Source organism: Bufo bufo, chromosome 1 (genome assembly GCF_905171765.1).
Source record: "Bufo bufo chromosome 1, aBufBuf1.1, whole genome shotgun sequence".
In the NCBI taxonomy this organism is placed as follows: domain Eukaryota; kingdom Metazoa; phylum Chordata; class Amphibia; order Anura; family Bufonidae; genus Bufo; species Bufo bufo.
The window spans coordinates 158742921-158756787 of NC_053389.1; the positions used below are offsets into that span (position 1 = coordinate 158742921).

Below are 13867 nucleotides of genomic sequence, written 5' to 3' on the forward strand. Positions count from 1 at the left end.
CGGTACTCAGGAGAAGTTGGGCAATGTGTTTTGGGGTGTCATTTTACATATACCCATGCTGGGTGAGATAAAATATCTTGACAAATGCCAACTTTGTATAAAAAAAATGGGAAAAGTTGTCTTTTGCCAAGATATTTCTCTCACCCAGCATGGGTATATGTAAAAGCCTTCCCTGTCTTCAGCGCCGCCTTCTACAGCTCAGCACCGCCTCCGCAATCCTCCCCCGTCTCTCTGCCAGATCCCGCGCTCTGTCAGGTCATATTAGGGTTGAGCGAAGTGCGCATCAGGCCGGCGCATGCGCACTTCGCTCAATGAAGCCGCTGCCAGGAGTCCGCACGGGCGCATCAGGCTGAGCCTAGTGCGCAGGCGCGGGATCTGGCAGAGGGACGGGAGGATTGCACAAGGTGGCGCTGAGCTGTAGAAGGCGGCGCTGAAGACGGGGAAGGCGGCGATGAAGACTGAAGGCGGCGCTGGCCACCGTACGGCGAGGGGTGCGCCGGCACCCTGTATTAACGGACCTCCCATTTGGCACCTTAAGTAAGTGATTGGCAGTTATAAAAACCTGTTTTTTTGACAAATAGAGCCACAGTGAGGTTTATATAAGGCCAGCTTAGGATTCTTCTTATTAGTCCGGACATGAGGATATCTTTAGGTTATAGGGGTAAAATCTGATGACAGAATCCCTTTAATATATGAACGACACGCAGGCCTAATTTTGAAGAGCCCTGCATGTCGTCATAAGTTGGGCTCCTCTTTGGCAGTGCGGCAGAGAACGTAGACTGGCGTAAAATGATAGTCTATGATAAGTCCTCGCAAAATGTATTTTAAAGGGGGTTGTCCATGTTAAAAGCTCTCACTTCACTGGACCTGTGAACAGAGCACACTTAACCTGCTTACTTACAGAGGATTCCAGCTCCTTTGGTGCCCAGCAGCTCCTGACTATCTCCATTCAGTCCTGGGTGCCTACATCTGATTTGATGAGGTCACGTGTGCCCGTTGCAGCCAATGACCAGAAGCATTGGGGATGTAACACCTCAGTGGTCCTTCATTGTCTGCAGAGTCGCACGTGACCCCCCCCCCCCATAGGGACATGAGATCCAAGCATGTCAGAGGCAGCAGTGGGCCGAAGGAGCCAGTAACTCAGGGCATTCTTCCCTCCGCAGGTCTCACAATCTGGGGGGATTAAGGCCGAGAGGTCCTTAAACATAGACAAAACCCCTTTAAAAAATGTTCAAATTGATAGCGATAACATAATTAATGATTAACTTAAGATTAAATGGCATAAACTGGAATACTCCTTTAATCCCCCTGATTCTCACTCCACAGATCTCATATAGAGTGTTTGCTCTGATGTCACCGTTGCTCTGCTTGAGCTGCCGGAGAGGCCAGTCGATGCTTCATTTCCACTAGAGCAGCTGAAGTTTCTACAACACAAGTTCCTGCTGCAGGCCATGGTGTTCAGACCGCTGTTCTGACAAAGCTCCAACTGTGCGCAGTAAAGCGCTCTCATGCCTGGGCGCAGTGTCTAGATAAAAACGCCACATCTGTGTCCGAAGGAATCTCTGAGTTGCTGCAAGGCAGTAAGTTCACTAGGGCCTGAATATTGATGGCCTATCTTTAGGACTGATCCCCACCAATCTCATATTGATGATCTGATTCCAGGCACCCCCTGCCGTTTAGACTATCCTTTGCATTAGTGCCAGATACAGGCACCGAAACTACACAGCTCCGTCCACTGTGTAGTCCTGGGGCTCGTTACTCAGCGCTGCTCAATTTACTTGGACCAGAGCAAAAAGCGGTAACCAAGCTCCATCCACTACACAGTAGATGAGCTTTGTAGCTCTGGTGCCCATTTGGATGCTGGAGCTACAGCGATACTAGTCAAACCCCTGCCATCTCTCTGATGACCTAGCCTAAGGATAGGCCATCAGTAGTAAAGTTCCAGAGAACACTTTAAAGTTTATCTATACGTATACTTTTCACCTTGTAAATACATTACTTATCCTGTATTATACTCCAGAGCTGCACTCACTATTCTGCTGGTAGAGTCACTGTGTACATACATTACTTATCCTGTACTGGTCCTGCGTTACCTCCTGTAATATACTCCAGAGCTACACTCACTATTCTGCTGCTGGAGTCACTGTGCACATACATTACTTATTCTGTACTGATCCTGAGTTTTATCCCGCATTATACTCCAGAGCTGCACTCACTATTCTGCTGGAATCACTGTGTACATACATTACTTATCCTGTACTGGTCCCTGAGTTACCTCCTGAATATACTCCAGAGCTGCACCCCTATTCTGCTGGCTTCAGACGTAAAATCTCCCTAATATATCACAAAGCCTAATCTTGTTCAGTTATGACAGATGTCTGATAAGAAGACTCTCTAGATTTGTACCCCACCAGGGAGTAATAGTTTGGTGAAAAAAAAAAAAAGGACAGGACATGAACGTCACCAGCCCCCTTTGTGTTTTTCCACACTGTTAGTGCAGGCTTTGTGTAACTTACATGGATTTAGCATTTCTCAGTTTGTTCATTTGCCTCATCTCACGCACTGTTTTTCCACTTTCAGGCAGTTGCCGCACTATTTCGGCAACCACAGTCACTGCTGAGAGTACAGTCAATGGCACGGAAGGTAAAGGTTTACAATTTGTACAATGCTTTGTATTGAGCAAACTCCATCTTGGCTTCTACTTCTATTGTGGTCGATATGTGTCTAGGTAAACTGCCTTTTCTGTGGCAGCTGACCATTGTCTGAGGGGGAGACTGCAGCAACCATAAGTGTGCTGATCTGCTGAATATTTGGCTAGTGTAGTGGTTATTAAAGGGGTTGTCTCATTTCAGCAATAGCTTTCTCTACATGATAAATTATAATACAAGGCACTTAAGTGTCATCAGAAAATGACCTATCGTTTAAATCATAACATCACATCATTTTTTAAGAATTTTTGATAGTTATTTTTAAATTTCCATGTCAATAGCTATATTTAAACAAAAACCCATAAATTCCTGCAGTGTTCGCACTGGCCACTATGTCTAATAATTGGCGCCTCTGTTACAGATCACTTTACTGCAGTTATGTATTATTCTAAACCCCGCCTGTAATAAAAGGGAGATACCACCTCTGGTACAGATAAGACAGGGTCCACCATTCACTATAGCAGGGCTCGACAATCCCGGGCGCCAGGTCGCCATGGCGACCAGGAATTTGGTCCCTGGCGCTTGGGTATTTGTCACCCGTTTTCAAAGATGCGCTCTCGGCGCGCACCATGGTTTCCTGAGGCGGCACAGTGGAGGAGAGGAGTCCCTCCCTCCCACTGTGCGCGGCTGCCGCTGGCCACTAAGAACAGGGTAGGAGGAGGGAGGGGAGGGACTGTGGCCACTGCGCCACCAATGAATGTGCCGGCCATATCCCGGCCCCTATGACTGCACGCTGTGATCCGCGCGATTAACCCCTCAGTTGAGGGGTTATTCGCGCGGATCACAGCGTCCTGTCAGAGGTCGGGGGCCGGGTTCTTCAGTCCTCGACTCTCTGCATTGGTGGCAGTGGGCAGTTCCGATCGGAGTCCCAGCAGTGTAATGCTGGGCTCCGATCGGTTACCATGGCAGCCAGGAGTCACGCTACTGAAGTCCTGGCTGCGATGGTATGTTAGTGAGCAGCATTATACTCACAGTGCGCCGTGGCCGCCGGGCGCTCTTTTCTTCTGTCTGTGCGGCTCATTGCTATGCTTATAGCATTAGCAATGCGCCGCACAGACCTATGAGAAGAAGGAGCTCCCGGCGGCCACGGCGCACGTGAGTTATAATGCTGCTCACTAACATACCATCGGCAGCCAGGACTTCATAGCCCCTCCAGCTCCCTCTTATCAGCCCCTCCAGCCTCCCTCTTATCAGCCCTCCAGATAAGAGGGAGGCTGGAGGGGGCTGATAAGAGGGAGGCTGGAGGGGGGCTGATAAGAGGGAGGCTGGAGGGGGGCTGATCAGAGGCTGGAGGGGGGCTGATCAGAGGCTGGAGGGGGGCTGATCAGAGGCTGGAGGGGGGGGCTGATCAGAGGCTGGCTGCCATGGTCAGCTCCCTGCTGTTGTGTGCACAAAGCACAGGACAGCAGGGAGAGTGTAAAGTCCTATTCACCCTAATAGAGCTCTATTAGGGTGAATATGACAAGGGTTCTAGCCCTTAAGGAGGCTAATAGTTATTAAATAAAGTAAAAAAAAAAAAAGTTTGAACACCCCCCCCCCCCCCCCCCCCTCAAATATAGAAAACGATATATTGCGATATACAGCTTAAAATTATATCGCAATATAGATTTTATGACGCGGCTCCGCCTGGCTCCTAACTTTTTTAGCTGGCTCCTAGATTCCAAGGAAATTTGTCAAGCCCTGCACTATAGGTGATTGTCAGAGCTTGTCTATTCTTTCCTTGTACAATGACCTCTGCACAGGTCACAGAGCATGCCTAGAAGACTCTCCATAGAAGTCAATGAGGACCCCTCCTGACCACTGTGTCCATGGCCCATGGGCTGCCGTAAAGAAATTATCTAAATGCTGGTAAGAACAGCTGAGGCAAGATGGACTCTCCCAGAATCCTGTTCAGAAAATAGAATAAATAAATCTGCAATCAGAAAATAAAAGCAGATTAGAAAAAAGATGTGTGCTACTATCTGGTTTAAACTGTCAGATAAACTTTTTGGTGGCAATTTCCCTAATGTATTGTGATTGTCCATATTTGTTTCCTGTGCTGGCTTGATCCATTTTTCCATCACATTATACACTGCTCGTTTCCATGTTACAACCACCCTGTAATCCATCAGTGGTGGCCGTGTTTGCACACTATAGGAAAAAGCGCCGGCCTCTCTGGTGGCTGGGACCATAAGAGTGCGCATAGACCGGCACTTTTTCCTATAGTGTGCAAACACGGCCACTGCTGCTGGAGTGCAGGGTGGTCGTAACCATGGAAACGAATAGTGTATAAGGATGGACACTCGCAATACATTACTGAAGTGGCTTGTATTAACTTTCTCTACATGATAAATGCCATTTGCTGAAGTGAGACGACCCCTTTCCCCCCACATAACTAGAACGACTAGTCACTCAGCTTTCCCAGGACACTTAAGATGGAGAAGCAATCATGTCCAGACTGTGCTCCTCCGGATACTAGATGAAATATATGCATAATGTATCGGAGAGGTATTGGGTGTATTTCATATAGCCAATAGGTTATCCATCACAGTCCAGCTTTCCCAGACTGCAAAATGTCAAATCTGCCTAGTTATGCTTTGATAAGTCCAATTATTTCATAACTAGTTGGATTTGCTGTTTAGGATGGATCCAGGTGAGGTTGTAATAAATACATACGTCTAAGGGCTCATGCACACGACCTCTGTTTTGCGGTCCACAAATTGTAGATCCGCAAAACAGATACCAGCCGTGTGCATTATGCGGAACTGCTGGCCCATGGTAGAATAGTCCTATCCTTGTTTGTATTGGAAAAAGGAAAAAGCGCCGGCCTCTCTGGTGGCTGGGACCATAAGAGTGCGCATAGACCGGCACTTTTTCCTATAGTGTGCAAACACGGCCACTGCTGCTGGAGTGCAGGGTGGTCGTAACCATGGAAACGAATAGTGTATAAGGATGGACACTCGCAATACATTACTGAAGTGGCTTGTATTAACTTTCTCTACATGATAAATGCCATTTGCTGAAGTGAGACGACCCCTTTCCCCCCACATAACTAGAACGACTAGTCACTCAGCTTTCCCAGGACACTTAAGATGGAGAAGCAATCATGTCCAGACTGTGCTCCTCCGGATACTAGATGAAATATATGCATAATGTATCGGAGAGGTATTGGGTGTATTTCATATAGCCAATAGGTTATCCATCACAGTCCAGCTTTCCCAGACTGCAAAATGTCAAATCTGCCTAGTTATGCTTTGATAAGTCCAATTATTTCATAACTAGTTGGATTTGCTGTTTAGGATGGATCCAGGTGAGGTTGTAATAAATACATACGTCTAAGGGCTCATGCACACGACCTCTGTTTTGCGGTCCACAAATTGTAGATCCGCAAAACAGATACCAGCCGTGTGCATTATGCGGAACTGCTGGCCCATGGTAGAATAGTCCTATCCTTGTTTGTATTGTGGATAATAACAGAACATGTTCTATGTTTTTTTTTTTTGCAGAACAGACACAGAATGCACAGAGTCATTTTGTTTTTTCGCGACCCCATTCAAGTGAAAAGGGCCGCAAAAAAACAGAACAGACATGGACAAAAAATACGCTCGTGTGCATGAGCCCTAAGTTTGCCGTCATAAATCCTGCATACTGTAGGGAAGCTAGGCACATTTGCTTTTTAGGATCCCGTAAAGGAGGCGACGGGCAATGTGGAGCTGTAATAGATTCTGCTGAATACTAAATGTACCTAAATAAATCGCTCTCACTCCCAAATCCACAGGGTGGTACCTAGGCGCATTGCCTTTTGGGGTCCTGGGAAAGCTGGGTAACTTGCACCATGACATGTGAGGTTTTTCTTCCATTGTGTGAGTGCTGTTTTTGAGGATGTGGTTGATTTATCAGTATTGTCACCTTTCTGGCAGCTTCTACCCGCAAGACTATTGGTGCTCTGAGGACCATTGAAGTGACAGATGACGGTGACCCCATGGGGGCTGATGGTGAGTGGCTCTGTGTCATGAAGCTTCTTGGTTAGGGCAGTATTCACACTTATAGCGCATTCTTTTGGACCTGCAACCTATTACTCATCAGCTGTTGTGAAGCTGGAGCTCCCATCAAGCATTGATGGCTGAAGGTTAAGCACCCCCTCCCAGAACTTGTATTTGGATATTTCTAAAAGGTGCTACCTGTATGCAAATCATACCTCCCTCTGGACGGATTGCCTGAGAGGTGATATGGGCACATCTGCAGCGCCCAGCACATATAAAGCCTGGCTTGGAAGACTACAACAAATGTGGATGAATCAGCTGCTGCTTCTTGCCATTGAATACCCAAAGTTAAAGGGGTTGTCAGTTCTTTATTATTCCAAACTGCATTTAAAATAATAATTTAAAAAAAGAATTACCTTCCCGATCCCACCCTGTCCTCTCAGCCAGACTGTTTCATCCCATATACTACTACTGCTACTGCAGCAGTGGTGCAGGTAAGGTACTTTATTACTATTATTTTAACAGGATCTCGACAGTTTAGGAAAATAAATAAATAAATAGGAGAACCCCTTTAATAGGGTTCAGCGAGTCAGTTGTGACATGAATGTTTGTTTAAAGGACATCTGTCAGCAGATTTGTACCTATGAAACTGGCTGACCTGTTACATGTGCGCTTGGCAGCTGAAGGCATCTGTGTTGGTCCCAAGTTCATATGTGTACACATTGCTGAGAAGAATGAGGTTTTAATATATGCAAACGAGCCTCTAGGAGCAATGGGGGTGTTGCCATTACACCTAGAGGCTCTGCTCTCACTGCAACTGCCACCCCCTCTCTACTTTGATAGATCCAGGCAGTGAAAACATCATCACACCTGACCCTGTGAATCAAAGTGTAGAGGACGCAGCTGTTGCAGAGAGAGCAGAGCCTCTAAGTGTAACGGCAATGCCCCCATTGCTCCTTAAGGCTCATTTGCATATAAACCTGGGCCGAACACAGATGCCTTCAGCTGCCACGTGCACATGTAACAAGTCAGCCAGTCTCATTGGTTAAAAGGGCATCTGTCAGCTGATTTGTACCTATTTGTGGTGACGTCAAGCAGGGATCTGGTGAGGAATTAATGCAGGAAGACTGTTAGAAAGCTAAAAGAAAGTGTTTGTTTTCCTTCCCATCAGGAAAGGATACGTTGGAAATGCTGCGGCTAAGAGCTGGAGATGAGAAGACTAATGTGAGGAAATCTGCGCTGCAGGTATGGTGTAACCATGGTCCATCACTCCAACCACTGTGCCACACTGGCTCTCATCTCCTCTGGGTCTTTTTTGTCCAGGTCTTGGTGAACATCCTGAAGTACAACCTGATCCCCTGCAGCTCAGATGATCTCGCCACCCTGCAAGACCGATGCAGAGACCCTGCAGTGTCTGTGCGAAAGCAGGCTCTGACCTCCCTGACGGAGCTCCTGCAGGTTGGTGATATTTCCTTTTATTGATCGTATGTTGGCATAGATCTCTATAGAGTCCATCTTCTCTTCTTCATGATTTGTCTTTCCCACCCATCATATGTCGTGTTTTCTCATAGTATGTTAATTTGGTGTGTCTTTAAAAGAATTCTCCGTCTTTCTTACTGATGATTTTGGATAGGTCATCAGCATGTAATCGGTGAGGGTCCGACACCCGGGATCCCCGCTGATCAGCTGTTTGCCGCTGCCTTCTCGCTGCTTCCCGCAGGCCAGTGATGTTACAACTATGTCATGTAGCCTGGGCACTAATTGCTAGTGCTGCTGTCTTCTCAAGCAGCTGATCGGAGGGGGTCCTGAATGTCGGACCCCCGCCGATCAGATGTTGGTGACCTATCCAAAGGCGGAGAACCCTTTGGTTTAAGGGGACGTCCACATGGGACATATTTTGTAGCGGACAGTCCAGTTTTGCAGCAGATTTAGCTGTGTATCTGCTGCACTGCCAAGGGTGAAATCTATGGTAGAAATCTGCCGCATAAATTGACATGCAATGTGGATTTTAAATGTGTATCAAGTTTTATGCGTGGATTCATTACATTTTCTGCGACGCTTGAATATGAGAGATTAAAATCTCGTCCCCTTAGCTGCTACTGTAAATTTCTGCAGATTTTTAGCCTGGAAATCCATTGCAGTAAATCTGCAGTATTTCCGGGGTGTGTGGCAATACCCTCAGGAAGTTTTCAATTTTAAGTCTAATTGGGTAATACATTGATTCAGTTTCACACCAATTGGAAGATCTCTGCCTGCTTGCAGTGAATGGAATTATTCATTGTTTATACCTGTTACTTTTCACAGGGGAGAGTTTGTTTCAGTTGTATCTAGTATAGACAGTACCATGTATCTTCCTCCCTCTTTAGGCCCAACCGCACAGTGTGTTGGTGCAGAAAGCCTGGCTTACTGGGCTGATCCCAGTTGTGCTGGATACAGAGTCTTCCATCCAGGAGAAAACCTTGGAGTGCCTGGACCAACTCATCCTGCAGGGCATCAAACATTACAACCGCTACAGAGATGATGACGAGAAGCAGAAACTGACCTGGAACCTTCTGCATCTACTCATCACAGAGAGTCAGGACCTCGGGTAGGGGAAACTCACCCCAGACCTAACATGGTGGTGCCGCTAAATCTGTTCCTAAAATGGTGTCGTTTCTTGCACATCTATGCGGTAACATCTGCCATTAAAGAGGTTATCCGACACTAACAAATGTGGCATGTTCCTCTCTGTCCACAGCCGGTATCTGACTAAAGCGTTTCACCTATGGGCAAAGCAGGATAAGTTTTCTTCTACTTTAATCAACAATTTGATCTCTCACACGGAGACGGAGCACTCGGCCTCAGCCTGGATGGTTCTTGCTAAGGTTGCTGGGTCTTCGCCAAAACTGGATTACACCAAAATCCTGAATGCCTGGGACCAGGTGAGAAGGTAAGTGACGTCGGTTCTGTCTTCAGATGTTATGATGTTCAGAAAGTCAAGCTTCAGTTTTATTCGGCCTCTTCTCTCTTCCAGAGAGACGGAAGCAAGCTCCAGCGCCACCACCGGGCACATTCTGTGTGTGATCGGCCACGTTGCGAAACATCTCCCTGCAGACAGGAGAACGTTCCTGATTGGTAAGGGAATCTTCCAGACTCTGAGACAATGGTTCTGTTGGGAGTTTACAATCCTCCTGATTTTCAAGACCTCTGCTTAAGGCTACATTCACACGTCAGTATTTTTCTATATCCCGATTTTCGGTCCGTTTTTTGCGGATCCGTTGTTCCTGAAAATGTTTCCGTAATGTCATCCGTTTTTTGCAGATCCGCAAAAAACGGAAACATGTATAAATTTCAATAAGCAAATAAAGTTGTTTTGGATTTCTTTGGAAAAAAAAAAAAATTTAAATGTTATTTCCAGGAGCGGAATCCGAATAAAACGGATGACATACGTAATGACATCCGAATGTCTTCCGTTTTTTGCGGATCCATTGACTTTGTATTGTACCAGGATCCGAATTTTGCGGAAAAGAATAGGACATGTTTTATATTTAAACGGACATGCGGAACGGAACAACTGAAACTGACAGCACACATTGTGCTGTCCGTTTTTTTCCAGGACCCATTGAAAATCAATGGGTCCAGATCTGTTCCGCAAAAAACGGAACAGATCAGGAAAGAAAAAACGGACGTGTGAATGGACCCTAACAAGGCTAAATTCCTAAACAGGCCTGATACATCTCACAGCTGAGAGTTTGTTACAACTTATCCAGTGAAGACAATCGGCTGTGCATTAAACACATCAGAGGCACAAATCTCTCCTTCCCTGGAAATTGTTAGTTAAATTGTAATTGGGGGTCAAGCTGTCCTGTACAGATTGAAGAATATGTAAGAACAAAAAAGTTTAATCATCGTGTCATGTGACGTCCTGCAGTTTTTATAATTCAATTTGTGCTTAAAGACGACCAGTCACCTCTCCTGACATGTCTCTTTTAGTAACTACTTGCATTCTCCGTGTAATAACAATTCTGGAGCATCTATTGGTATGAATCTGTGCTGTGCCATTCCTTTATTATTGCCTGCTGGAAGTTATGAATGAATTGTTAGTTTGCAATGAAGGTCCATATGGCTGTTACCAGGTGGGGTGTGTCCCTGCACAGTCTGACACTATCCAATCAGTGCTGCCAGTGTTAGACTATGCTGGGGCGCACCCCCAACTGGTAACACCCAGATGGGCCTGCTGACAATTCAATCATAAACTAGTAGAAATGATAGAGGAATGGCTCCAACATAGTCATTTATAAATGGTCCAAAATCATTTTTACTAATGACCTATAGTTACTAAAACATGGACCACACATGTAATACAACAAAACATCACTTCACTGAAACACAATGTAACAATGACTATAAACACATATATAAAATCATGCGGATGAGTACGGTGATAGAGACCCCACTTGGCCAGTAAAGTGCATCCAATATTAGATGGTGACCAGTGCAAAATGGCAAGAACCAGGAATTACTGTAGAGACAACAACTTAGACTACCAACTGAGTAAAAGGTTGAACCCACATTAGTTGGCCCATACGGGTATCAAAATTCAAGTAGTGATCAATACAGTCTACTGGTGCAAATCAGATAAAGTACAATAATGCCATAGTCACAAAAAATGTTATAGTGCTAATGCTACGCTTATTTATAAAGTGAGATGCTTGGCAAATGCATTTTGTACAAAACCATCTGAGCCCGTCTGCCGTACATCAAGGCGATCTCTGTAAGACTGGTCCTAACACTAAATACTACCTGTTATGCACCATAATGACCGCCATAAAGTTCAGGAAGTGTTGGATCCACATGCATGCTGGGTCCACTCTGCCTTTTACCATTACTTTCAAGGGATGCAGGTACCAACATGTATGCCGAGCCCACCCCATACCTTTCCTTGTGCCAGACAGCTTCCAATGAATGTAGTGAGCAGGCCACAGCTTTATACTGAAACTAATTAAAATCAGCCTATGGGGCAGACAGGCTGATCAGGAGGGCACGACTCGATGGAGTGCCACATCTCCAGCATTGTAAATCTGCAAAGAAAAGGCTGTTTGTGATTGGACCGCGATACAGCCAGGAAGAAGGAGACGCCCATTGAGAAACAGGGTAGTCTCCTCCTCTCTGTACCGATGCTATTCATTAGCATATCAGGGGGGACAGCGGGTGAACGGAGCGGCTCTTAGATTCCTGCTCTATGCCCTACATAACCTGCTACTGATTTCCTAATGTCTGGACCCATGAAAGGTCCTCTTTAAGCCATCAGTCTGCATGTAGAGTGGAGATTTAAAGTCCATTGCTCTTCTTTCTGTACAGATGATGTAAAGTCCTGGCTGAAAGAGTTTAAGTGTCCATCAGAGATTATAAGTCCAGCGATAGAGGCTCTGCAGAAGCTGTGCTACGGTCACCTGGACTCGCCTGAAGCAGTGCAGGTAAAATGCTGAAGCAGAGGTTGTGTTTGTAATATATACACTATACACCCTAATACATCGCCAGGGATCCTGGCTCCACCTAGACCCACTTGGGTTTTGGAAATATCTGCAATTTCTGGTGACTTTTTTTCCTCTTTGCCTCTTATTGCAGGATTTGCTTAATGATGTGTGCGGAGATTTGGTGTCGGTTTGTGAAGAGCACATCTCCTCTGTCGTGATGGCCGATAGCCAGCATATTCAGTTTGATCAGGACTTAATGGTGAGGGGTTTTAGACACTGTCTCTGTCCTCTGGGAAATATTAGCGTAATGGGGAATATACTGTCGTGATTGCCCACATGGGCCCACTGATCCATCATATCATCTATTAGTTTTATGGAATTTTTTTATTTTTTTTCCTTATGTTCTGTATACTTTTGCTGTCAGTGAATGAAAATGCAGTCATACATACAGATGCATTTCATTCACAGAGCATTGTCTCGATTGGATCCATTTGTTTTCACACCTCAGCTAGATATGTACGGGTTTGTAGCCCGTGAATGGAGACAAGTCTGTTCTAATTCATTGACCATATGTAGAGATCTTAAAAATGGTTAAGAATTGAAACACGAGTATATTAAAAAGCTGTAGAAGTTTTATCTACAGTGATTAAGCTTGAAAACCCCTTTAAATGGTCAGACTTAGTCTCCATCAAGACCCTGTCACCTAAATACTATTTCCATGTTATATTTTCCCATACCAATGTAAAGTATAATTGCTCCACCTTGAGGTTATGTCAACGTTGGTGCTTCCTCCTCCGGCCACAAAGGGGGCGCATGATATAATAGTCTCTCCCATACCATCCGATCCTCCTGGCGGTTATAGATGGCATTACTGTGTTACATTTGAATGTAGGCCCGTCACTTAACAATGTCAACCTCTCTATATTAACCATATCCTACTCCGCTCCTCCTCTATTAGGTCCGATATCTCTTTACTCTGGGTGAAGCTGCTCAGCTTTGTCCAGCACGTGTAGGGAAACAAGTCATGCTTCTGGTTCAGTCTATCCTGGCATCTGTGCATCAAGAACAGGGTGAGTCCATGTTCGTAGTTTACTATCCTGCATGTTCTATAATGGGATTACCAGTTGAAATAACTCATTTTGCTATTTCTTCCTCCAGACTCCAGTGTCCCTGACAATGATGGTGTTCCAGAGTCCCAATCACAGTCTCAACCACAATCTCAACCACTGTCCCAGTTCAGAGGGTCCACTATGCCACCTCTGCTCCGAGCGCATGCCTTCATAACACTTGGTAAGAAAAGTCTTCACAATTCCCCTGCAGCATAAATTTGCATTGTTCCTACTCGAAACATGAACATTGGGTACATGGCATGCAATGACATTTTCTTTACTTGATATGGAGTCAAACTAAAGCTGACCATACACATGACTGTCTGCCAAAATTTACATTTCAATGCAAGTGCTGTACAGACACCTAATAAGCAGGGAATGTCGGAGGATTGCAGCTCTGCAGAATATAGGACTAGAATATAGGCTGTAATGCTGGATTGGTATAACTAATGTCTAAATGTATATACATCCTAGCCAAGCAGCAAACCATGATCACTTTTCACTCCACGTTTAAAAATTTATGAGCACTCAAGGCGGCTGTCCAAGCACAGTCATACATGGTATATTGACTTGAATGGGGCTGAGCCGCAACTAGCCAATGTGACCGATGTACGGTCAACTGATCGGCAAGG

The 13867-nt window shown here is 45.5% G+C and overlaps 1 protein-coding gene across 1 annotated transcript in view; it reads left to right on the forward strand.

The window, feature by feature from the left end:
- NCAPD3 (non-SMC condensin II complex subunit D3) overlaps positions 1-13867 on the forward strand; it is a 48797-nt gene that overhangs the window by 14020 nt on the left and 20910 nt on the right. Inside the window, 15 exon segments of the mRNA XM_040431090.1 lie at positions 1327-1348; positions 1351-1460; positions 1462-1515; positions 1517-1580; positions 2581-2643; positions 6608-6682; positions 7842-7915; positions 7994-8128; positions 9037-9257; positions 9408-9599; positions 9684-9784; positions 12011-12126; positions 12278-12385; positions 13085-13196; positions 13285-13416. Coding sequence (XP_040287024.1) covers positions 1327-1348; positions 1351-1460; positions 1462-1515; positions 1517-1580; positions 2581-2643; positions 6608-6682; positions 7842-7915; positions 7994-8128; positions 9037-9257; positions 9408-9599; positions 9684-9784; positions 12011-12126; positions 12278-12385; positions 13085-13196; positions 13285-13416 — 1579 coding nt within the window.